The sequence below is a fragment of the Malus sylvestris genome, chromosome 9 (assembly GCF_916048215.2).
Source record: "Malus sylvestris chromosome 9, drMalSylv7.2, whole genome shotgun sequence".
Classification (NCBI taxonomy): domain Eukaryota; kingdom Viridiplantae; phylum Streptophyta; class Magnoliopsida; order Rosales; family Rosaceae; genus Malus; species Malus sylvestris.
The window spans coordinates 1343077-1367391 of record NC_062268.1 but is presented as its reverse complement, the minus strand read 5'-3'; the positions used below and the strand labels follow the sequence as shown (position 1 = coordinate 1367391).

The window sequence follows — 24315 nt, the reverse complement described above, 5'->3', positions numbered from 1 at the left end:
GAATCTATCGTTTTGATGGGATATGCATCCTACGAAACTAATTTCAACGATTCAACCGTCAAACTTGTTTGTATATGCTTCGAGATCTCATAAACCAAAAATTGCAAAAAACAAACATTCAGAGATCAGGTAACAAGGCAAAACTTTTCGACGATTATAAATGAAAAATCACAATTTAACAAGTATTGTAACTCTGATTTTGATGTTTTTTACAGCTACACTCCTTGACCCTATATTAATACAATGAATGAATTCGATCTTCAATTTAAAATATTTACACTAGTGGATACTATAAAATCTTATGTTATACTTAATGAAAGTATAAATAAACTCTAAGGCATCGTTTGGCAGCTCAGACTGTACTGACTATTTCTGTCGGATAGGATAAATAGCCATCGGATAGTACTGACTAACTTCGTCAAGCGTTTGGTGCAGTATCGGACTAATGACCATATTATTTATATTGTGTTTGGTTTTATACCGGATTGAAGGAATCAAACTTAAAATTAAATTAAACTTAAAAAAAAAAAAATGAAACCGTCACTTCTTTTTCCCCCGTTTTCTCCGCCGCACCCCTCAAACGCCCTTCCTCTCTCTCCCTTCTTCTTCCCCGACTGCAGAAGAATCCCAAATAATTGTTCCCCAGATCTCTCTGTCGCACCCCCCAAACTCCCTCCCTCTCTTTCCTTTCTTTTTCTTCCCCGACTACAGAAGAATCCCAAATTGAAATCATCTCTCCGCGTCTTTCCCTACTAAATACATACTTTTTCTCGATATGTGCATGCATGCACATCTGGTAAGCAACCATGAGTCATCGGATCCACATCAACCCAAATCCAGATGCAACAAACGAAACAAACTAACGATTTGTTGACAAGGTTACCTCCTGCACTGCAGCATCGTAAGTGGAATGGACTGGTGGCGGTTTGACAGAGAGAATGAGAGTAGTTTGTTGGCGTTTTAAGAAGAGAGGTTTCCCAGACACCATGCTGGCCAAGAGAGTGCATGCTTCTTTGCAAGACCCAATTGCAGGGGAGGATGACGATGGCGATGGGGAAGACGACAATGGTGAGAAAAGGTGATGGAGAGGATGGCGATGGTGAGAGAAGGTGACGGGGGGAGGGGGAGGACGACGATGCCTAGAGAGAGAGAGAGAGAGAGAGAGGGGGGCTGAGAGAAGGCGAGAGAGAGAGGGCCGACTAATAATCTCGGCCTTTTGGTTGGTTTTATTAGTCCGGCGTATACCGTGCTAAATAAGCATACCGGTTAATTTAATCCGGCGCTTATTTAGTACGAGTGAACGCCAAACACTCGCGTCCGTATAACTAGTCCTATCTGATCCTTTATCCGATCTGCCAAACAGCGTTTTGATGGGACATGCATCCTACGAAACTAATTTCAACGATCTAACTGTCAAACTTGTTTGTATATGCTTTGAGATCGCATAAGTCAAAAATCACAAAAAACAAACATTCAGAGATCAAGTAACAGGGCAAAACTTTTCGATGGTTATAAACGAAAAATCACGATTTAACAAGTATATTAACTTCGATTTTGATGATTTTTTATAGTTACACTCCTTGACCCTATATGAATACAATGAATGAATTCGATCTTCAATTTAAAATATTTACACTAGTGGATACTACAAAATCTTATGTTATACTTAATGAAAGTATAAATTAACTCAAAGTGTTAGTGAATCTATCATTTTTAAAAGCTAGTGCAGTTTATAAAAACCACCTCATCATCTTTCTCCACACATGTTTTTCTCTTGTTAAAAACAATTTGATCTTAACTGCCACATGATGGCTAGTGGTAGGGGAATTCCTCTTATGGCCGCATTCCATACATTACGTTATGTGTTTAATTTATAGCGTTAGTGAATAGAATGATGGTAATAAAAAAAAAACTAAAATACTTTTGTAAATTTTTCTGGCTTTTAAAAAAATGGATTGCCACTAATTAGTCATCTCTTAAAAAAAGAAAAAGAAAAAGCAATTTGTTCTATTTTTTTGTTGGATTTCCATTTTCCAACCAAAAAAAGAAAGTAGTTTTAACAAACAAAACAAAAAACGAAAAACAAAACTAATGGAAGGATAAAACCAGCGTCAAAACAAAAAAAATCAAAAAATTACCAAAAAACTTCAACCCCATTTCAAAACTTAAAAAAAAAAATCTAATCGCAAAATCCATCCTCATAAATAACCCCATTTCTCTCCATCCTCTTCATCTTTCTTTTTCCCCATTAATGGCCTTCAAGTCCAGTTTACTAATTTCCACCTTTTTCCTCCTCTTCTTCTTCTCCATCACCACCACCACCGTCCGACTATGCTCCGCCCAAATCCCCGGAAACAATCTCGACCGTCCTCAATCCAACTCCGATTGCACCGGCCGTTGGATCCACATCCGACGGCTCCCCCCGTCCTTCAACTTGGATCTCCTATCCGATTGCTCTGGTTACCCTCTATTCGACGACTTCTACCCTTACTTAGCCAACAATGGCCTCGGCCAAAAAACCCATAATCTTTCTCACAGCTGGTATCGAACCGACCCGTTAATGCTGGAGCTTATTTTCCACCGTCGGATGCTCGAATACCCATGTCTCGCCTCAAATCCCCAATCTGCCGACGCTGTCTACCTCCCCTACTACGCCGGCATCGATGCCCTCCGTTATCTCTACGGCCCCGATTACAATTCCAGCTCCGAGCAGGGCCTCAATTTGTTAGATTTTTTGACCCGGGATGACCCGAATTCCTGGTATAGACACATGGGTCAAGACCATTTCTTGGTTTTGGCCCGACCCGCTATGGATTTCTCCCAACCGTTGGGGAACGATCCGCCGCTGTGGGGGACTTCACTGCTTGAATTGCCGCAGTTTTTTAATGTCACTGCTCTGACGGTGGAGGCGCGTGCCTGGCCATGGCAAGAGCACGCTGTGCCTTATCCGACGTCGTTTCATCCGCCCAATTTGTCCTTATTGGAGATGTGGTTGCAGCGGGCGAGACGATCTCGCCGCACCACGCTTATGATGTTCGCCGGCGGCGGCGGTGTCGGAAATAATCCGAACATTAGGAGGAGTATCAGGAACGAGTGCGAAAACAACACCAAAGCAAATAATGTGACGTCAAACAACAATTTGGGGAGGTTTGGAAGTGGAGGTGCCGGGTACACAAAGCTGTGTGACATTGTGGATTGCTCCCATGGGATATGTGAGCATGACCCAATTAGGTTCATGAGGCCAATGTTGCAGGCTAGTTTCTGCCTGCAACCTCCGGGTGACACCCCGACGAGGCGGTCCACATTTGATAGCATTGTGGCCGGCTGCATCCCCGTATTCTTTGAGGACTCGTCCGCCAAAGCGCAGTACAGGTGGCACTTGCCGGAGGATCAATATGGGGAGTTCTCAGTGTTTATACCGAAGGAGGACGTGGTGTTCAAGGAAACTAGGGTTTTGGATGTGCTTAGGAGCATTCCTAGGGCTAGAGTGAGGAGGATGAGGGAGAAGGTGTTAGAGATGATACCAAGAGTTATGTATAGAAGGCATATGAGCTCAATGGGATTGAGAGCTAAGAAGGATGCTTTTGATCTTGCAATTGATGGTGTTTTGAACAAGATTAAATCTAAGGTTCCAGTTCAACATAGGGTTTTCCCTCAGTGACCCACTTGAATTTTACTTTATTTTATTTTATTTCCTTTCTTGGCATTGAAGTCATTGTAAGTATTGATTATGTTGTACATATATTTGGTTATTTATGCAAGTGTAGTGCCACTTGATTAAAGTTAAAACACTACATTTGGTTGAAGGAAATAAACTTAGAATTTTGACAAAAGTCAGAATTTATAAATTGACATGCATCAATTCCTTTATTTGAATTCATAAACATATAAATTTTGAATTTAAAAAAATAAAATCAGATTTTGGGACCTCAAATTCCTAAGTTTAAATTCCATATGAATAGATGTCATTTTTAAATTTCGATAAGTGAGAGTTTAAAAATAAAAGATTCCATATTCAAATTCCATTATTTTTTTAAGTTAACCAAACAAGAAAATTCACAAATTCTAAAAAATAGAATTTTGTCATTTCAAACTTTCTTAATAATCTTAAATTTCTTCATCCAAACAAAATCTTAAGAAAAATGTTCGTAGATTTGGATTTGGCCAAATCAACTAGAGCAGTGTGCTCCGCCGTCTGCGCCAAGTTCAAATCCCGACCCTTGGATGATTAAACTTCAAATTACGCTACTATCATATTGTTGTCAAAAACAAAAGTTTTGTAAAATGCTCAATTCAAACATGAGATATAGAGTAGCTGTCTTCGTTGCAGCATTAGAATTGTTATTTTAGCCTTGGCTTGTGACTCAAGAAACAGAAAACAAATAAATTATTGGACCGACGAAAAACAATACAATCTTATTGAGGGTGCCAAAAACTAAAGAAAAACAAATGAAGGGGCGCTGATGGAGATTTGATGCAACAATACCTAACACATTTGGAACGTGATGCAAGAATTGCAAAACCGCGCTTCATACGGCTAGGACGACGTTCTTGTTCTGTATTGGCAGGAGGCGAGGTTTCGAGTTTCAACCCCATCTGAAAATGGTAGAAGCCCAAGTCAGACCTGCTCCAAAACCGGCAGCTGCAATAGTATGGCCTGGTTTCACCTTCCCGCTTCTCACAGCTTCGTCCAATGCCAACGGTATGGAACCAGCGCTCGTGTTGCCATAGTTTGCCAAGTTTGAAATCACCTGTTCTGATGGGATTTGCATGCGAGTAGAAACCGCATCAAGGATCCTCTGGTTTGCCTGCATTATTGATTTGTCGTATCAGAACAAAATGTACTACGTCGCTTGTTTGCAAGGAAAACCTTAGGTCATTAAGAAGCTCCCTTGAAGTGCTATATTCGTTCAAACTTCCCATTACGAAGAAGATGAAAATGTAAGCACTATTTCTCAATAGTGTACCAGTTTAGTTCACTGGACATATATGACAGGCTGGTATAGTTTTGGAAATAAGAAATTATTAGGCTGAAGTTACTTGCCGTATATGTCTATTTTCCACGCCTAAATATTTTCTGAAATTAAAGTAATGTGGGAAAGAAATTGTAGTTAAATGATAATCGGTAGCCATAACTGACGGTAGAGCAGAGAAATCGTTTAATCAGTAAAACCTGGGGTAAACTTTCCCAAATATATCATTCGTCATACCTGATGGAGCAGTAACCAATCAATGCTAGACGCAGGGAGACCAGCCTTTGCAAGGGAATACTCAATTGACTGCGGCACAACACGCACAGCAAAGCGAAAGACCTCTTTACCATTCATTTGAAGGCACGAATATGAAGCTCGTCTTGGAGGGAAGCCTAGGACTGAACCATTAGAACCCAACACATCGTCTGTTTCATTTTCTTTCAAGGCGGCATTTAGATGTCTGCAAAGAGAGTGATCGGTCAGTATCAGAAAAATACTGTACTTGCTGAAAAGGTGCATAAAACAAACATAGAAATCGAGAAAACGCAAACCTGTATCCTTCACCATCACTATGCACATCAAAAGAAAGCAAACCATCATCCTCACCATCGCAGGCCTACACAATTATGAAATTTCTGCTAAGTGCAATGAAATTTGTGGAATGAAATCTTTGCTAATAATTTATTCGATCCATTCTGGAAACGACAATGTTAAGATAGTATGGTATGAGTTTCTGAAAAATGGAAACAAAATTAACTGCCAAATAAAGCAAAGTCCAAAGTTAGAAGCTGAGAGGGACTTCAATGCCCTTATATAGAAAACCAGTGCTTAGATATATGCCAAAAATTCATTACGCAACGTAAACACACCTGTATTAATACAGCCCCAGCAGCATCCCCGAAGAGAATACACGTTCCTCTATCGGTCCAGTCAACAATCCGAGAAAGAGCATCAGCCCCAATAACAAGAACATTTTTAAATCCACCAGCTGCAGTTTGCACAATATACTTTAATCAATTAAACATGGGAAATAACAGTGGGCATCCTTAGAGCTAAGTAAACCAAGTCGTTACCCTTAATGTGACAATGCGCTGATACTAGACCCAAAATAAATCCACTACAAGCAGCTGTAATATCATACGCTAAAGGATTCCTTGTGCAGCCGAGTGCTTTCTGAACCTGAAATTACAATATAATACAAATTGAAAAAATGTAAGCATTTACTGTATTAATTAAACAACATAAGCACTAAGAGTTTGAATTTTTGCTCGAGCATTCATTAAAATGCGAAGCTCAACAACATCAATATTTAGCTCCACTTGCACTACACAGGGGTTTCTAACATGCAAAATAGAGTAACACTCAGTTGTTCGTTCTATATCACGTCTGAATCGTGATCAATATAGTCCAGTACAGTTCACGTAGTTGGTCAAAGTTCAAGCCATGGAAAAAGCATAAAACTATACAAGCACAACAAACTTAATCAATAAAATAACCTACTAGGAATATAAAGAAGAGACCTTAAAAAGCTACAGTTTTTAAAAGTCAGCCAGCGGTAGTTCGACCAAATACTAAACAAACCAAAAAAAAGCATGTCACATCTATTACAAAACTCCAGTCCGGTCAAGATGAATCGTGCTAATGGGAACTCTTCTAAAGTTCTTAGACATAGATGCCCACAAGGATACAAGAATCTACTTCTGTCTGAAATAGAACCCCCTTATAAATTAATGAAACTTGCAATGATCTGTTACTTTTTATTTTTCTTCTACATAACAAATAAATACACACCTAGATAGATGAAATTTTGTTCATCACCTAAAGATTTATAAGCCCCTAAAAACATGGAGATTAAAATATAATAGGAATCAATATTGGCAAAACAATCATATAATGCACACCACTGTGAAGCTCAATCCCTTTTTTTTTTTTTTTTTTTAAATCCTGATGACTTAATCCAGATACCACCTAATGATCTACATACCTTAGGGGCACAGCCAAAGATATCATCAGGCGTAGATGTGCACACCAAGATTAGGTCCACATCATCAACATCAACCTGTGCCATCTCAAGAGCTTTATGAGCTGCCTCGACCGCTAACGTTGTCAGGCTCTCTTTGCCTGTAATTTTACAAGAAGAATGTCATTATATAGAATGGGTAACATAAAATATCCACTAGACCTAAAAATGAGGACGAGAAAAGAGACACATATTTGACTAAAATAAGTGTTCAGATAAAAGGTAAAAGCATTCAAATATCCAGTACAACATAGGAAAGTCCCTCTTAGGCTCTTACACTACCAGCATTAATCAGGTCAAACCTCACCATATGCTTATAGTTTCAGTTGTCCGAATAGAATGGTGAAGCCATAGTACTATATATGTAACAGATTTTGTTCAATAGCGACAGAAAGAAGGTTTTACAAGCCGCTATCTGACGAACCTCATCCTAGGCAAGATTCAAATCGTCAACCTGAGAGGTCCAACAGCTTGTAATGCACTGCATATGCACCGCAAGTATGAGACTATGAAGCTGAATTTCCTAAGTTAAACTCATAGCATGCGATTTAAAAAAAGAGGCTCGACACAGGCTAAGCTACCTCAAACTGTTTACCAAATTTATGACATTATCATGCACAGAAAAGTATGACCTGACCTGAAATAACTCGTCGATTACGAATCCCAGTGCGAACAGATATCCATTCATCGTTAGTATCTACTACTTTCGCAAGATCGTCATTTGAAATCTTAAGACTGGGTACTGCTGAGCCGCAGCCAATTAACTTGCAGCCTTTACTGACAAGCCTGAAATAAAATAGAGATTATTTAAGATCAGACAGATTATCATTTACCAGCTTGTATTCATACCCCCCATTTAACCAAAATGCAATCCCAGTACTGACAGTGGCTCTGGGCAAAGGCACTCTGTTTATTACATAAAACACATAGCAGTGGCCATGGTCCAACCTGGGATAGCTTTAACCAAGAACAATTATAATTAGATGCAGGAGACAATTTTAAAAGATCCGTCCAAAGCCATGGGCCACTGGTAGGAATTAAATTTTAGATTTTACAGAAACAGAATAAACAACCAATTCATTCGGGACAAAGTTCAATAACACACTAGGCATTCAATAAAGGAATTTGGTAATTTGGTCATGTTCTACATTTAGCACCCTTTACCAAGCCATTAAAGAAGATAGCTACAGAGTGCAAAGACAATCCAAATGCAAGAAAAGGTAAAAAAAAAACCTTAATTTGATAAACAAAATTTTTCTCTGGGGTTCATAAGATAACCCGACGACAATAGGCAAGAAAAAGTCATTTAAGTGGGTCTACAAAAGTGGTAAACTGATAAGATAAACTTTTAGTTTTGTTCATGATTATTGCCTTTATTTCCCTTCCATCATCCAAAACATTCTCTTATTTTAAGTGGGAGAGAGAGCAAACAGAAGGCGAAGCCATCGGAAGAACAGTGATACAAGCAACCTTTAAAAACCAATACAAAACCTCATCTAGAAGTATCATCAAAAGGAAATCTAATATTTTTGCCAAATACTGATTTACCTAAGCTCATGCCTGTAATCCGACTTACATCAATGAAAACGCTTCTAACTTAGTTGCATCCCGTAGTTAGTCCTACAATTGATTTGTTAGACAGTTACTTTACTGTGCCTTTATCATCTATGTATATGTATACCTCCCCAAATTTTTGCCTTAAATTGATTGTAGGTACTAAAAAGTCGGCTTGATTTTGGATCGGTTGTAGCTGGCTTCGTCGCTTAAACCTTGTAAATTTAAAAACTTTGTGCAGCACAAGTTTACACATGGGAATTTATTCCCCATCCCTTTCATACAGAAAATGGCTATGCACTGGCATGCTATTGCCAACCATAACTCGAATCCTACTTATCGAAACAAATCTAGCATATACAAGAAAAACCAGAAAAGCTAAAGAACTTTATGACTAAATGCAAATCATGAAGCTTTCCAACAAAGATAATAAATCAAATGCAAAATCCAACATACAAAACAATAAGGGGCAATATCACCAAAAAGAATGAAAGAATGGAGATTGAACTCACTTGGGTGATCGAGATTCAGAAGCGGAAGCTCCAACATGCTTCTCTGCGCCTTCAAAAGTGCTGGAGCAGAATACCCTCTTGGAGATTCCCTCAGGGGAAGGAAACCCAGATCCAAAAATGCGTATTGAAGGCTGAATCTTCCTCCTCTGGCTCGGAACTGTCGGAGCAGTGAAGAACCCAGATGCATTGGTGGCCATTTATTTAAACCCACAAAGCAAAATTTCAGACCCACAAAAAAAATATGCAGAGCCGGAGAGAGATTGGATTCAGCCAATATATGAGAACCAGAAGCATGCGATGAATGGAGAAAACAAAACCCATGAAAGGAAAAGATCAACAGCTATGGCGGAGAGACAGAGAGACAGAGTGGTATCAGAAGACTGGCCCTTCTTTCTTCGGAGGGTCCAAAGGCTCCGAAAGCACATACTCGATAAACAGGTGTTTCAGAAGAGCCGGTCTGGGAAGTTTTGAACCGAAGGATGCAGCCCCCAGCCGTCGGATGAAGGGCGTTTGTGGGACCCGCGTGAAGAAGACAAAACCTTCCCTTTTCGTGATTTACGAATGAAGAGGAAATGATGGGTGTGATTTGATTATTTTGATGAAATTGGAATTTTGGAGGGTAGTGTTTGACAATTTTGGGGCCGGCCATTTCCTTTTAAAATTAATTTGGGTGATGATTCTTATGTTTTGTTTTAACCAATACGTACTCTTTTTATTTTCTATTTGAATAAATCATACGAGTTCAGAATTAAATAAGAATGCATTTTTTTTTCTTGTTTTAAAAAAGGGATAATGGGTAACCATAATTATCTACAATTTCAAGCCCATAAAAGAGGTTAATGGAAAATTACACCTTATTCGTGATCAGATAAAAAAGATTCACAATAGTCATGATTAAGTAGGGATGTTTTTTTTTTCTTTTCTTTTAGGGGGACGAATTGGTGGTGAACCACAATTATCCATCCATTCTCAGCTCATAAGAGACTAGTTGAGAATTAGACCGTACCTGTAATCACGATTCACAAGTTACAAAAGTATCGAATGTTACATCCCGAGCTGGGCCCTCATCACATCCCGAGCTCGACTCCACCGTAGCACGATATTGTCTGCTTTGGGCCCCGACCACGGCTTCACGGTTTTGTTTATGTGAACTCACACGAGAACTTCCTAGTGGATCACCCATCATGGAATTGCTCTCGCGCGAACTCGCTTAACTTCGAAGTTCCGATGGAACCCGAAGCCAGTGAGCTCCTAAAAGACATCGTGCTACGTAAGGATGAAAATATACATATAAGAATCACTCCCCTGAACGATGTGGGATCTTACATCGAACCTAGGACTTCATATTTTTTTCTTAGGGAGTTGATGCTCATATTTTTCATTGTGCCACTTATCCTGGTTTTATAATGTGCATTTATCTTTTCACTTTTGGTTTGTTTGTGTTGGAAACATGAATATTTTGGCTAGTAGAGTGTAGCAGTGCCAAACGAGGAGGTCCATCCCAGCCTAACTCATTTAATCTCTTATTTGGTACTGATGTGATTCTAAAAAAAATAGTTATAAAAAAAAACTGTTTTTTTTATGTTTGGTAAACATTCAGCTTCAGTTTTTTTTCATAGTTTTGGGTGACAAAAAAGCCAAAAACACAAAGCTGCAAAACCCAACTTTGAAAAACCAGTTTTTTTTTTTTACATCTGTTTTACATAAAAGTTTATCAAACAATATAATACTGTTTTTTTTCAAAAGCACTTTTACAAAAAAATTTACCAAACACTCTGCTGCTTTATTTCATAGCTACTTATTCTCACAGCATAGCAAAAAAATTTTTTTTTCTTCAAAGCACATCAATACCAAACCAGCCATAAATCAACTTTTGTGATTTGAGCTGGCCTACTCAATGAACCGCAAAGCAGCAGACTTCGCCCACTAATCTTTAATTATTTTAAAATATTAAAATAGTTTGTTTCAACATTTTTTTAAGTTGGAAAAGGATTATCGTTAGATCATTTTTTCAGGGATTCTGTGATCGTAATCGTTCATTGTACATCGTATGGTTAGAAATCATTTCAAAATTTAAAATTAAATATAAATAGTACCTAACGAAAACTGACCGCACGATATATGATGAATGATCACGATCGTAGGATCCCTGTAATTCATAGGAAAATGATCCTTGCATGATCCTTTTCCTTTTGAGTTAAGGATAAAAATACTTAGCCAGTTAATCATTATTAGTCTAAGAGAAATGTTAAGGCAACTATCTCGAAGTGAGATTCTTTTTTTACTTTCTGTCATCTCACAGTTTAAAATTGATTGTTATGTTAACATTGTAAACCAGTGTGTCAAAAACATAAGACGATAGAGAATCCTACTTTTAATAGAGCCCCCTTAGCATTTCCCAGATTTGTTTGTACTTGAAAAATAATGAATATATATTAACAATGTATTTAGGTATGAAATTTAGGTGAATTTGTATGAGGATGGCTTTTTTTTGTTGACCTAAATCAATTGATTGAACGCCTATCGGATTGGGTTCAATTTGATAGTGTGGCAATTTTTTGGCACTTATTTTCGGGACATCGCTGTCGGGGAATGGCTACGATCACAAGTAAGCGATTAAATGGATGGGGGGCTCCGAAAGCACGTGCAAGATAAGCAGGTGTTTTAGGAGACGGTTTTTAAGTGAAAGATTTTAGATTTAGTTTTATAAGTTTCAATAAACATATCGTGTATCAAAACAATACAGTAATCTAAAATTCTAACTTATGTATATCTAAATTCAAATTAGAGAGTAGGGGCGAATATTCTAGTCAACTAAACACCTTCATTTTCATAATTTTCAGTTTGAACTCACGAAGCCAACAAGATTCCGATCTATTATGTATTTTTAGTAAACGACAAACTCTAATCTCAAGATTGTCGAACTCGCATATGTTTTGAATCTTTATGAAACCAAAAGCTTTAACCTTACAAAAATACCCAATTAACCTTTGTTTAAACACTTAGGATGCGTTTGTTGTACCGGACTGTCTCGGACTGGACTAGCTTCAGGGACTAAGCTGGACTGTCTTAGACCAGACTAAACTGGACTAGCTTAGTGAAGCGTTTGGTGCAGTGTCGGACTAAGAAGCTGGACTAACAATAAATTATTATTATTATTATTACTATATTTTAATTTATTTTCTATTAAAAATATCAAAATGAATATATGGAAAAATAAAATGGCATAGCCCTCTTCTTCTTCATGAATTGCAGGTGCTTTGCAACTTGGAGAATTATCAAACTTTCAACGACTCAAATTGATAGGCAAATAGAACCAATTTTGCAGTTTAGAAGATGAACGAGCCTTGTATAAGATTTCTTGAACATTGGTTTCACCCTCACCAAACCACATGGTGAGCAGTTTAGGGCCTTTGACACTGATGAACTAAGCTTGACGTTCATTTGCAATTGCCTTGGCCAAAAGAGTTTCCCAGCATCATGCAGCCGTAGAAAAGGACTTCTCTTGAATGGTCTTTTAAGAAAACAAAGCAGAAATTAGAAAGAGTTAGAAGCTTGTTGAATTAGGAAGCCCAGTACAATGTAAAAAAGGTTATCTGGGTTATGGATCAGAAAAGGGTGTTTTCTGTATGCTCAAAAGCTTCTTGATGATAGGATCACAAATATGAGGACCCTATTCAACTTGCAAGCAGCAATAGAAATGACAAATGGAGAAGATGAAGTAGAAGGGAGCAGAGCTCCAATATATTTTTGTGTTTGTAAATTCTGATCTGATTACAATAGTGAGAGCTAGTGCTCTTATTCAAGTCACAACTCATCATGCCAGCTGGCTAATTATAACAAACTTCACTAAAACATGAATAAGCCTAATAATCCCAAGATTAAAACCCTTAATAATGATTAAGCTAATCACTAATCACTAATTACAGATCATATCATTACTCCCCCTTAAAGAACAACCTTGTCCTCAAGGTTAAAAAAAAGAACTTGCTTTCTTTCTGCAATGATCCATTGGGGTAGTGACTGTTCTGCACTTTGAATTTGACAAAATTGTGAGCATCTAACTCCATCAGCTGTAATTCAGTTTGTGTGTCGGTTATGGACTCCAAATCCTCATTAGCAGTATACACTACCGCCCATATGAGCAGTTGATACCGATTGCACACAGAATTCAGAGATCCTTGAACAAAGACAGGTGTAGACATAGCAGTTTCCAATGCAGCAGTCTGGGTGGTATAGGTCTCTTCTGCAATCTGATACATAGTGGCAGCCTTTCCCAGCTTATATGTTACACAATGCTTAGTGTCCAATCTCTCCATTACAGGCATTACAGGATCTACATGCATATATGAGTAGTCTGAATAAACAATGATTTCATAGAACTGAGCAAGTTGTTCCAAAAAGGCATAAACTTCAGCTTTTTTGATAGTCTGCCAGCCCTTTTCTCGCATCCTAAAAGAGTGCAGTAATATCTCCTGGAAATCTAGTACAGGGGAAAAAAACATGTTTCTTCATGGGATGCAAATCTGGAAGAAGCTTCTCTGCGTATGGTTCAGTATACCTCGAATTTGTTCTGCAATCGTTCTCTCAGTCTCCATGCCGAGGGGCCTAGCACACATTTTCCCACAAATTTGTATAACTTCGAGCTTAAAAGTAGTAGCATAAACACGACGCAGAGCTTAAAAGTAGTAACATAAGGATGATGCAGGCAATGAAATATTGAAGAAATCGGTAAAACCAAGACCTCACGACAAGAATTTCAGGCAGAATGGAGCTCGAAGTTATACTATCAAAAATAGAAAATTGGAATCAACAGAAAACAGAACAAGGTTACTATGTTACCTAGACCTAGTACATTGGTGAACATGCCAACTAGGAGGAAAATCATGCCTCCAATCCATTTTCCACACATCATTTGTACCAACCACACTTCAACCTCCAATGCCCTGCAATTAGCTTGTAACTCCTAAACTGAAAGAAATGAATCGCATACAAAATGTGATGAGATTGTGATGAACAAAAACCAAAGTTCAGCTATAGCTTTGAGTATTATCAATGGCATTCATAATATAATGTGCACTGCCAAATAATATACAACATGAAAAGGGGATGAAAAAGTGAATAACAAAAAGAGCACGAGAGATTGCATACGTAAACACAACTCGCAACAACACAGGCTCATCGCAAGTGAATCTAATTATCAAGAACAAAAATGTTTGATGCTAAATCGCAGTCCTAAAACAAACTCTGCAAACCAAAACCAAACATTCCAATTTAGACATGATATACTCTTATTCTCAACAACTGACAGACAATAGGGAACAAAAGCAACAATTCTTCGTTTCCTCCAACAATTTCTTTACTTACCCCACTTAGCATTTTTGAAACGAAATCTGAACGAAACCTTATGATCTCAAGCTCCCAGCTTGAGCAAACAAAGTTCTACATAAAATTGCTCAAGCTTCGATTTTTCGCACGAACCAGACATAAGAAAATTCCTAGCCAGAGAACCCAGATGCAGAAAACCAGAAAAAAAAATCCAGTGCAGAAGCAAATCTACCACAAACAACACAACCAAGAACAACCCAAAAGCTGAAAATTAGAGAAAAATTACCAGAAAAGCAGTACTCGACAAACAACACAACCAAGAACAACCCAAAAGCTGAAATTTAGAGAAAAATTACCATAAAAACAGTACTCGATTCAACTTCCCCAACTGAAAACAGACATAAACTTTCAGCTGAAAACAGTTCTAATGCATCCCACAAGATACCAATTAACCCATCCATTAATTTTAGTCAATAAAACATCATAAATGACCACAATAACACCAAGATAATACGCCAGAATAAACTGCAAAAGCCAATGCCATTTGGCCTTCCCAATTGACAAATTGAAAATCAGGGATTCCAATACCTCATGGCGACTTTTTGTGGTCCTCATATTTGTTTCCTTGTCTGCCAGTTGAGAGAGAGCTGCAGATTTAGTGGCTTTTGCAGTTCTGAGATGAACACCCAGACCCTGCACACTTGCTGCAATGGGCATGGCTTTCTCAAGATCTCGTAGTGGAACTGTAAGAAAATCGGGGCGTTTTGGATAAAGATTAAACCAAAATATGATAACATCAAATTTCTAGCAAAACGAAAACAGGGAATGAGGAAAAAAATCACTTCAACTTTCAAAAACTTATCAATCAATTCATAAAAGGAAAAATAGCAGATAAATTGAAAACAAATGGGTAGCAATCAAAACCCAGAAACCAATCAAATCTGAGAAATCAATCAAACCCACAAATCGATCAAAAACAAAAATATATCAAAACCCAATAATAATTTCACGAATCTTCAAAACAAAACTGAAGAAAACTAAGAAGAGAAAGTGGCAGAGGAAGCCGTGATTTACGAAGACGCGGCGGTGGTCCTGAGATGGTCCGGCAAGGTTGTCAAGCAGGATAAGGAGTCGAGCAGAGCGAGGAATCGAGTGGAACAACGCGAGAGGAAAGAATGGTCTTAGCAATCCGGTGGTATTTGGGGGGTTTCGCTAAGACTATCTAGCGAGCCCCGTAGTCGAGGCGAGTGAGGTTTAATCCCACTAAAGCTAGTCCCTTCCTCTAACAAACATGGGATTACACTAACACCTAATTCAGTCTGGTCCAGTCCCACTTAGTGAGGGCAAACAAACGCCCCCTTGTAGATCGTATCGATGGTATTAAGGAGAGAGCTAGAAGCAAATAACGTGTCAATAACATGTCAACAACACACATCCTAGGGTAATTAAGAGGAGGGTAATTAGGTCTTTTAACTATAAAAAGAATTTTTTTTTTTTAAGAAGAAGAATTTGAAAATGTTATTGGTGTCATTTTGGGTCATTTCATTTCTCTTCCCTAAATTATGAAAACAAAGAATCTACGAAGAAATCTCGGAATTTCCATTCAAACCCTGCGCGGTGCGCCCACGGAAGAACAACTTCGGCGCTCTAGTCTCACCCGCCGGTGATTCTCTCGCTCCTCACCCGCATTCTTACTCACAGGTGCTCCTCCTGCTCTGATTAAGCTTTTAGGGCTTCCAATTCTCAGTCGCATATCGAATTTTAATTTGGAGAATATCCATTATCCATTGTCTGTTTTATCTCGGAATTCGGAATATCTGATTTAATTGGAATTTCTGGAGGTTAATTTTGCTTTAATTACTTCCTGTGATTGCTTTTTTGTAATATATGTAATCATGGATCAGTGAATGTTTCTGCAAATAGGAGGAATGAGTTTCATGTTGACTTAAATATTTCCAGTTATCTTAGCATTTAAACGCAGTGACGTTGTAGGATTCATATAGCTGACCCCACTTAGCGGGTTTGGGCTTGGTGCCACCTAGCTTGGTGGTTGTTTTTTCACTAAATTACTAAAATTATGTTTTTTCTACCCATTGAAGAAATGTTTAATCCAGAATTTTAACTTGATTAGTTCTCGAATTTTAGAATTAGGTATGTATATCTATGCAAGTGAAAAGGAACTCTGTTTTAGATTTCGTATGCTTGTGCATTGCTGATGATTGAGCTGTAATTTTAGGGGGAAAGGGTTGAGCTCTCAGAATTTGGTGGGAGTAAAATTTAGAGACGGAACAATGTCTGCGCCGGACATTGCAGGTATTCTGGAAAAGTCGAAGGAGCTCGATCAATTAAGGAAAGAGCAAGAAGATGTGCTCATTGAGATAAACAAGATGCATAAGAAGCTCCAAGCTAGTAAGTCCCTTTGTTTGTTAGTCCTTGGAAATATTCTCTGAATCTTTTGTAATTGGATATTTTGATGTTTTTCGATAGATTAGTTAGTTGACATTCAGCTTAGAAGTGAGGAATGACCAATGCGTTTAATAATGTTAGTTTCTTTTTTAATCTATCTTGCATGTTAATACAGCTCCTGAAGTGGTAGAGAAGCCTGGGGATAATTCATTGTTGAAGCTGAAGAATTTATATGTGCATGCCAAAGATCTTTCTGAAAGTGAAGTAAGGTATGTTTCTTTTTATCTTTCATCGAGTTAAACACTTCCTTGGAACTGTATAAAAAAGGGTTAAAAACTTCCTCGGAAGCTTATATATTATCTTTTTTCGGTTATGTGGCTGAAGATTAAAGAAATATGTTTTTAAAGCTCATGCTCGTGTCAACTTCCTTTTGTTACAAGTTAAGCTTTTGTTTATTGATAAGCTTTACAGGTTAGTTTAACGTTTTTTGTTGCAGTGTTTCCAATTTGTTGTTGAGTCAGCTTGATGCTCTTTTGCCTTCTGGACCTCCAGGGCAGCCGCGAAGAAGGATGGGTATGAATCCAGGAGCTATAAGCATTCCTATTAAATATTTACATATTTCCGTTGGCTTTTCGTTTTACATAAATATTTCACAGTTTACGTTAATTGTCAGATGCCATATTATGCTTAACTAAAAGATAAATATATACATATATGACATTATATCGAGTGGCTAATATTCCAATGAGATTCCGGTTCTTTTTATTTGGAAAACACTATAATTTCTACATTTGTCTGATAATACATGTACTGCAGAAGGTAATGAACAGAAAAGGAAGAGAATGAAGCCTGATTCAGACATTTCAAGGATTTCCCCTTCCATGCGAAGTCAACTTGAGGCTTGTGCTAGTCTAAAAGGCGAACAGGTATGCAGTATTATGGTGATCTTTCGTGTTTGATTGTGCCTGCGACTGATACTCTTTGAGGTTCAGTTTTATTGACATTTACTGTCACTTTTAGGTAGCAGCTAGGGTCACAGTCACTCAAGAAGATGCTGACAAGGATGAGTGGTTTGTTGTAAAAGTGATGCATTTTGACAAGGATACAAGAGAGTAAGTCTGGTTTTACTTACCATGAGATAACTCGTTTTAGTTTATCATGATAACTTTTTTAGCCCAATCATGATCTGCCAACTTGGTTTGTTTATTTTGGACATAGTGTGATGCTAGTTAAAATTGTGCAGATTTGAAGTACTAGATGAGGAGCCGGGTGATGATGAAGAGGGCGGTGTCCAAAGGTAGTTTCCTTCTTGTGTGTTTAACAATACCGTTCTCTCTATTCATCAAAAAACAATACCGTTCTCTCTGGTTTATATTGAATTCTTTTGGACGCTTAACTTTCTTTTCACCATTTTTATATGTTGTCATTGCTGCTCTCAGAAAGTACAAGTTGCCTATGAGCGCTATTATACCTTTCCCGAAGAGAAACGATCCTTCCAGTGCTATAGATTTCCCTACTGGAAGACCCGTTTTAGCAGTATATCCAGGAACAACTGCACTATACAAGGCAACTGTGGTGAATGGCCATCGCAAGGTGACGATTCCATCCATCCACTTTGATGCATTTTTCTTTGTGGATTTCTCTCTTTAGTATCATTGTAGCGCTTACGCCGTGGAACCAAACTAACCCCTGATCATGTTTGCATGCTTCTGCCGGATGCTCAACCATCAGAGGAAGACGGATGAGTAAGTTACCTCAATACGGATTGGGTTTTACTTTTACGCCACTTTATAATGAAGGCATCTTAATTTAGTTGTTTCCTTGTTACATACATGATATGACGGTTTAATGTTTGAATTTGGGCAGTTATTTGTTGGAATTCGATGACGACGAGGAAGATGGATCCTTGCCTCAGAGGACGGTGCCCTTCCATAAGGTGGTTGCCCTGCCGGAAGGCCATCGCCAGTGATGCTTTCGTACTGTTTATAGTTTGTGTATAAATTAAAGTAAAATGGCGTTTAGGATCGTCTCGTGTAATTTTCTACTTTTCTTTGTCCCACAGTAAACCACACGTTTCAAAAACTCGGATGGGAATGTTACTATTATGTGGCTTTGTATGAAACGTAAAGTGACGTCGTTTGATTTTGGGCAAGGTACATTTCACACCTTCAAATCGGGGGATCTCTTCCATCAAATCTCAATCAATCAATTAATTCGAACCTTTGAAATTTGATTCAATATCAAATTTCAAGAGTTCAGATTAATTAATTGGTGGGAGAGATTTCGAAAGGATCTCTTCCCATCAAATCAGACCACGAGGTTTCAATTTTTTTCGCTTTTGATCAATTACGCCTTATGTTAGTCTAATCATTTGGTTAACTGATGATGTGGTAAGGCAGAGCCCAAGACTAAAATGGCCTTGGTGTGTTCTATCTAGCATGACGGGATGGTTTCACACTATCACGTCAACACTTAACGATTAATTAGACGATTAATTTTAACAAAATGTGTATACTGGTTTATACAAAAATGTCATATGGTGCTCGTGGCTCATTTTACAATTATCCTCTAATCTCGATGGTGTGAAATGTACTTAAGACGTTTTACCTTCGTTATTGAGTCTCAACAATGAACAACCAATAATTAGTTAATTAATTAATGTTAAGCAAATGTTAAGCAAGTGGGCCCTACTTTGATCCCAAAACTCTCCCCCTCGAAATCAAATCCCCCTTTCTTCGTTGCCTCCGCCCTCTCTTTCGATCATCTTCGCCGCCGCTTATCTCCCAGCAATTCATGGCTTCCGCGATCGGAGCTCCGTCGTCATCGAAGCTACTATTCACGCCCTCACCGCCAGCTTCGCCCACACTTTGTCTGTCTACCCACCTCTCTCTCTCTAAACCCAGCTCAAAACCCACTATCACTAAAACCCTAGCCTCCAAACCAAACAGCCCACCCCTCCTCTCCTCCGCCTTCCTCGCCGCCACAAATGTCTCCACTATCTTCCACCCTCCGCCGTCACTCCGACGTCACCGATCCTTCACTGTCCGGATGGCACGTGGGAAGTTCGAGCGGAAGAAGCCGCACGTGAACATCGGCACGATCGGCCATGTGGATCACGGCAAGACGACGCTGACGGCGGCGCTGACCATGGCTCTGGCTTCCATGGGCAACAGCGCCCCCAAGAAGTACGACGAGATCGACGCCGCCCCGGAGGAGCGCGCGCGCGGGATCACCATTAACACCGCTACTGTCGAGTACGAGACCGAAACCCGCCACTACGCTCACGTGGACTGCCCCGGGCACGCCGACTACGTCAAGAACATGATCACCGGCGCCGCCCAGATGGACGGAGCTATCCTCGTCGTCTCCGGCGCCGACGGCCCCATGCCCCAGACCAAAGAACACGTGCTGCTGGCCAAACAAGTCGGCGTGCCCAATGTGGTGGTTTTCCTGAACAAGCAGGATCAGGTGGACGACGAGGAGCTGCTTGAGCTGGTGGAATTGGAGGTCCGGGAGCTTTTGTCCTCGTACGAGTTTCCGGGAGACGACGTGCCGGTGGTTTCCGGGTCGGCATTGCTGGCTCTGGAAGCGTTGATGGCGAACCCAAAAATCAAGAGAGGGGAGAACGAGTGGGTGGACAAGATTTATGCCCTGATGGATGCTGTGGACAGTTACATTCCAATTCCACAACGGCAAGTTGATCTTCCGTTTTTGCTGGCGGTTGAGGATGTGTTTTCGATCACAGGGCGGGGCACGGTTGCGACAGGAAGGGTGGAGAGGGGTAAAGTGAAGGTTGGGGACAGTGTGGACATAGTGGGATTGAGAGAGACTAGGACCACAACAGTGACAGGGGTTGAGATGTTTCAGAAAACGCTCGACGAGGCAATGGCCGGTGATAATGTGGGGCTTCTGCTGCGGGGAATTCAGAAGATGGATATCCAGAGAGGGATGGTGGTGTCGAAGCCCAGCAACATTAAGCCTCACACGAAGTTTGAGGCGATTGTGTATGTGTTGAAGAAGGAGGAGGGCGGGAGGCATTCGCCATTCTTTGCAGGATACAGGCCACAGTTTTACATGAGGACGACGGATGTGACAGGGAAGGTGACTGGAGTTAAGAATGACAAGGATGAGGAGACGAAGATGGTGATGCCAGGAGACCGGGTGAAGATGGTGGTGGAGCTTATAATGCCAGTGGCTTGCGAGCAAGGAATGAGATTTGCGATCAGGGAAGGTGGGAAGACTGTTGGGGCTGGTGTCATCCAGTCCATTATCGAGTGAGTTGATAGTAAAACTATTAGTCTACGTATGATTGGAATTATAGACAACTTACTAGTTTCTTGTGGTGGTCATAGTTTTGTTGATAGCTCGATCTCATTCGTTGTGGTTTTTGCTTTCGGTTTTTTCATTTGAAATCAATACATATGTTTGAAATTAGGGTTCAGTCGATCAACATTTTGTGTGTTCTGGAAAGGCCAATGAGTGTTAGAATTGCTGTTGCCTTGGAGTTAGTCGGTATTGATCTAAGTTGAAAACAAGATACCGTTAACTAAACCTGAATTATGAAAATGTTTATGGACCTAAATCAAATTTGTTCTTTCGTTTTCACTTTCTTCCTTTTGAATGGGTTTTGAGTAATTGTAACAAGCTTTTGTGACAAGTTTATACTCGAGTCCCCGTTCTCTTGGTCACATGTGACTAAGGATGTATGGTCACCCACATCGGGACTTGATATCAGGGGAGGAAAATAAACGGATGTGCTTTTAATGTTCTATTCTCAACTCTTGATATCAAATCTAAGGGTGGGCGACAAGCATTCCCGAGAACATTTCTGGTATATACTTTTTGTTAGTGTCGGAAGCAGAGGAATGCCTGCTGTCATTCGAAGTTTATGTTGTGTTCTGAGTTTTGGCTCGTTGTTGAGCGGGAAGTGAAGAGGAACTGAGATGGATCTGAATGTGATCGATTGAAAGCGAAGTAAGTTGGCATCTGTTTGTTTGCATTCTGAATATTACATTACATGTTATTTGGTTGTCACAATCAAACCGAAGTTTAATGGTCCATGATTTATTTGGAGGCTTGTAGCCGCGTGTTGTGTGTTCTTAGAATTGCATCATCCCACCACCTTGGTTAAGTTTGTTTGCATTTTGTCTTCACTGGAAGAAAAAAAAGTTACTGGTCCTGGATGTATTATGAAAAATACTTTTATGGCATAGGAATACCGTCAGCGTGGTGCCCCATGCCATAGACGTTGCTCTCATGTATTAGCGTTGGACCTCCAATTGAGTGTCGTCAAGCATGCAGCATGTGTAAAGTAATAAACGTTGTGATGATCCCTCTCTGTATCTCTCTCACGCTCTGGTCACACGACGAGAGATAGAGAGAAGGGTACATTACAACGATCACAATAAAAAAAATTCCGTAGTGTAGTTATCTCTGATTTTAATCTTCATGTCCACTGGAACTAAAAAGAGGTCGGCTAGCTTTCCGACCTCTGTTAGCCTCTGATGGAGGAGGGAAGCAGTAACAGGAAAAGACCGAGTCTTAAGTGTTCCTCTATTGTAATACATCTTATTGCTATTTTGATATCTGTCTAACTATCAATGCCTATGACAAGCTTGAGTAATAGGAATTGCCGGGTTCGACGATGGCGAGCCATTGAGTATACGATTAGCAACCCACTGGTTCGCACCCTCGGTGTAGTGAACTCCATCCCAGCTAATGAAAGCCGACGGGTTTTGACAAGAAGCACCGTAGACATCGCTTCCATTTACGCTTCCCTTGTTCCCGCACCAGATGTGGTCGTATCCAACATGATAACCGCAACAAACCTTCATCGGATCAGCAAACCCTGTAAACAAAGATAGCAACGTTAATCAGTATCTAAATAGCGTAATTAGCGGTAAGGAAGTTGAACAAATTGGGTACCTTCAGTCTTTGCAGTGCCGATGAGTCCGTACTTGGCGGCGTAGACATCGACGTATGTGATTGCGGCTTGTGGCAGCTCAGCTCTTAGCTTGATGACTCTGTCTCTGAGCTGCGTGTTGAACTCTACGGCGATGTCGTTTTGGGCCTTGACGCAGCCGTGGTCGTCGAGATAACCGGCCGGCGGATTGAGGTTGTAGAATAATTGTACCGGCAAGCAACCAACAGGACCTGTGTTGTGTATCCAAAATGTCCTCCCCCCTTCTTCATATATCCGCTGAAGTTTGTCAATCACAACCAATGTTACAGACATGTTTGTTTAATGAAGATGCGATGAGCACTTCTAGTAGAAGTGCTTCCTACATAAGCAATTCCAAACTGACCAAATTAAGTTTCTTAATCTTAAGCGACTGCCATGGTGCTACTTACATGGACTGCTGTGGCTAACTGGTTGACAATGTCCGGCAGTTCTGCACGAAACTGGTCGAAACTGAGCTTCCGAAAACCCATGGAAAGATCGTTTTGCCCGATATCAAAGGTGTACAGAGCCTCCGCGAACTCCCGAGGATCCGGCAGAGCGCTTCTCTCAGAAGGGTTCTTGGCTGGAGGACATTGCAAACAGTTCAGATTTACAACAGACAATTAATAAAGATAGAAGCTTGAAGCAGTTTTCGGCACTGAAAAGATCGAACCTTGGCGATAGAGATCGGCAGTGCGAGCTTTGAACTGCAGGAACTGCGCCGTCTGCATATCGAGGGAGAAAGGGCTAATGCCGTACTGGAAAATGGTTTCGTTCGGCCGCCTGATGGTGGATCCTCCGGTGGCGAAATTCGCACCGTGCCGGTAATTTGTTCCAAGTGAGTTCAAATATGCACTCAAGTATGGCAACTTCAGGCGCTCAGCTGCACAAAATCATAGTTCGACGCGTATGTAAAATAAATATATTGAAAAGAAAAAAAATATGCACACGCATCATACTGTGATTAGGGATTAGCGAGAAGTATTTGCCGTTAATTTAGTTGTTACCTAAGAAGTCTATGATAAGGCGGCCATCGGCGTCCCTCCCGACCGGCTTGTGGAAGAATGCTTCGCCGTAAGGAGCTTTGATTGGCTCGAACGCGGCCGATATGCCGCCGGTGTCGGAATTCGAGTCCCCGAAGTTGTAAATTGCCGGAAAAGAACAGGGTGGTAAGCTCTGGCCTCCCACAGCCAAAACCCAGAAAGCCAAGAAGAACCCAGATGCCAGAAGCAGTTTCCAAAACTCCATTTTCCACTGTTTGGCTGATGGTAGTGACCAGTGAGGCTAATCATGCAGCATTTAAATGCGAAAGCTGGATAGGAGGGGACTGGTTTGAACGGGATAAAGTTATCCTAATTATGTGTGGGGACAAAGATTTTCATCGGAGAGATTCAGAGGCAAGTGCTGTTGATCTACTCGGCCGAAAAAAGGAGAAAAATTAAAAGGAAAATCTTTTTGTCCCCGCTAGTGATGAGGTGTAGTCCACTGTCCCCACCAGCTCGGTTAAATTATTTTTCCTTTAGCTTTCTCGAGGTTCAGACAAAAATGATAGAGAAAGACACTTGAAAGCCTTGAAAATAG

The 24315-nt window shown here is 40.0% G+C and overlaps 5 protein-coding genes and 1 long non-coding RNA gene across 6 annotated transcripts; 3 read left to right on the top strand and 3 right to left on the bottom strand.

The window, feature by feature from the left end:
* Positions 1-1996: 1996 nt before the first annotated feature.
* Positions 1997-3833, top strand: LOC126583460 (probable xyloglucan galactosyltransferase GT19). The gene has a single exon (XM_050247819.1). The coding sequence runs from the start codon at positions 2252-2254 to the stop codon at positions 3659-3661; it is 1410 nt and encodes a 469-aa protein (XP_050103776.1). The 5' UTR covers positions 1997-2251; the 3' UTR covers positions 3662-3833.
* A 442-nt stretch (positions 3834-4275) lies between these two features.
* LOC126583463 (3-oxoacyl-[acyl-carrier-protein] synthase III, chloroplastic-like) lies at positions 4276-9572 on the bottom strand. Its single transcript, XM_050247825.1, has 8 exons — positions 9060-9572; positions 7631-7779; positions 6958-7094; positions 6047-6152; positions 5843-5961; positions 5525-5589; positions 5211-5433; positions 4276-4808 (listed from the first exon to the last, which is right to left on the bottom strand). The coding sequence occupies exons 1-8, from the start codon at positions 9254-9256 to the stop codon at positions 4587-4589; spliced, it is 1218 nt and encodes a 405-aa protein (XP_050103782.1). The 5' UTR covers positions 9257-9572; the 3' UTR covers positions 4276-4586.
* Positions 9573-12773: 3201 nt separating this feature from the next.
* Positions 12774-15742, bottom strand: LOC126583482 (uncharacterized). The gene is made up of 2 exons (XR_007609755.1): positions 14976-15742; positions 12774-13542 (listed from the first exon to the last, which is right to left on the bottom strand). It is a non-coding gene; the product is annotated as an uncharacterized LOC126583482 (long non-coding RNA).
* A 169-nt stretch (positions 15743-15911) lies between these two features.
* Positions 15912-18966, top strand: LOC126583471 (SAGA-associated factor 29 homolog A-like). Its single transcript, XM_050247839.1, has 10 exons — positions 15912-16088; positions 16624-16796; positions 16969-17062; positions 17290-17366; positions 17610-17719; positions 17814-17905; positions 18037-18090; positions 18233-18386; positions 18525-18538; positions 18660-18966. Exons 2-10 carry the CDS (start codon positions 16679-16681, stop codon positions 18760-18762), a joined length of 816 nt encoding a protein of 271 aa, XP_050103796.1. The 5' UTR covers positions 15912-16088; positions 16624-16678; the 3' UTR covers positions 18763-18966.
* Positions 18967-19433: 467 nt separating this feature from the next.
* Positions 19434-21398, top strand: LOC126583459 (elongation factor Tu, chloroplastic-like). Its single transcript, XM_050247818.1, has one exon. The coding sequence runs from the start codon at positions 19587-19589 to the stop codon at positions 21069-21071; it is 1485 nt and encodes a 494-aa protein (XP_050103775.1). The 5' UTR covers positions 19434-19586; the 3' UTR covers positions 21072-21398.
* An 800-nt stretch (positions 21399-22198) lies between these two features.
* On the bottom strand, positions 22199-24096 carry LOC126583468 (GDSL esterase/lipase At5g14450-like). Its single transcript, XM_050247837.1, has 5 exons — positions 23742-24096; positions 23408-23617; positions 23145-23317; positions 22719-22992; positions 22199-22641 (listed from the first exon to the last, which is right to left on the bottom strand). Exons 1-5 carry the CDS (start codon positions 23980-23982, stop codon positions 22391-22393), a joined length of 1149 nt encoding a protein of 382 aa, XP_050103794.1. The 5' UTR covers positions 23983-24096; the 3' UTR covers positions 22199-22390.
* Between the last annotated feature and the right edge of the window lie 219 nt (positions 24097-24315).

Excerpts from the sequence above, each read along its gene's own strand:
- LOC126583468 (XM_050247837.1), bottom strand. The coding sequence starts at position 23,982 with ATGGAGTTTTGGAAACTGCTTCTGGCATCTGGGTTCTTCTTGGCTTTC. Across the intron at positions 23,618-23,741 it reads CCTTATCATAGACTTCTTAG|CTGAGCGCCTGAAGTTGCCA; the intron begins GTAACAACTAAA and ends GATTTTGTGCAG. Across the intron at positions 22,993-23,144 it reads AGTTAGCCACAGCAGTCCAT|CGGATATATGAAGAAGGGGG; the intron begins GTAAGTAGCACC and ends GACAAACTTCAG.
- LOC126583463 (XM_050247825.1), bottom strand. The coding sequence starts at position 9,256 with ATGGCCACCAATGCATCTGGGTTCTTCACTGCTCCGACAGTTCCGAGC. Across the intron at positions 7,780-9,059 it reads TCTGAATCTCGATCACCCAA|GCTTGTCAGTAAAGGCTGCA; the intron begins GTGAGTTCAATC and ends ATTTTATTTCAG. Across the intron at positions 4,809-5,210 it reads ATTGGTTACTGCTCCATCAG|GCAAACCAGAGGATCCTTGA; the intron begins GTATGACGAATG and ends TCAATAATGCAG.
- LOC126583460 (XM_050247819.1), top strand. The coding sequence starts at position 2,252 with ATGGCCTTCAAGTCCAGTTTACTAATTTCCACCTTTTTCCTCCTCTTC.
- LOC126583459 (XM_050247818.1), top strand. The coding sequence starts at position 19,587 with ATGGCTTCCGCGATCGGAGCTCCGTCGTCATCGAAGCTACTATTCACG.
- LOC126583471 (XM_050247839.1), top strand. The coding sequence starts at position 16,679 with ATGTCTGCGCCGGACATTGCAGGTATTCTGGAAAAGTCGAAGGAGCTC. Across the intron at positions 17,906-18,036 it reads TTTGACAAGGATACAAGAGA|ATTTGAAGTACTAGATGAGG; the intron begins GTAAGTCTGGTT and ends AAAATTGTGCAG. Across the intron at positions 18,091-18,232 it reads GAAGAGGGCGGTGTCCAAAG|AAAGTACAAGTTGCCTATGA; the intron begins GTAGTTTCCTTC and ends TGCTGCTCTCAG.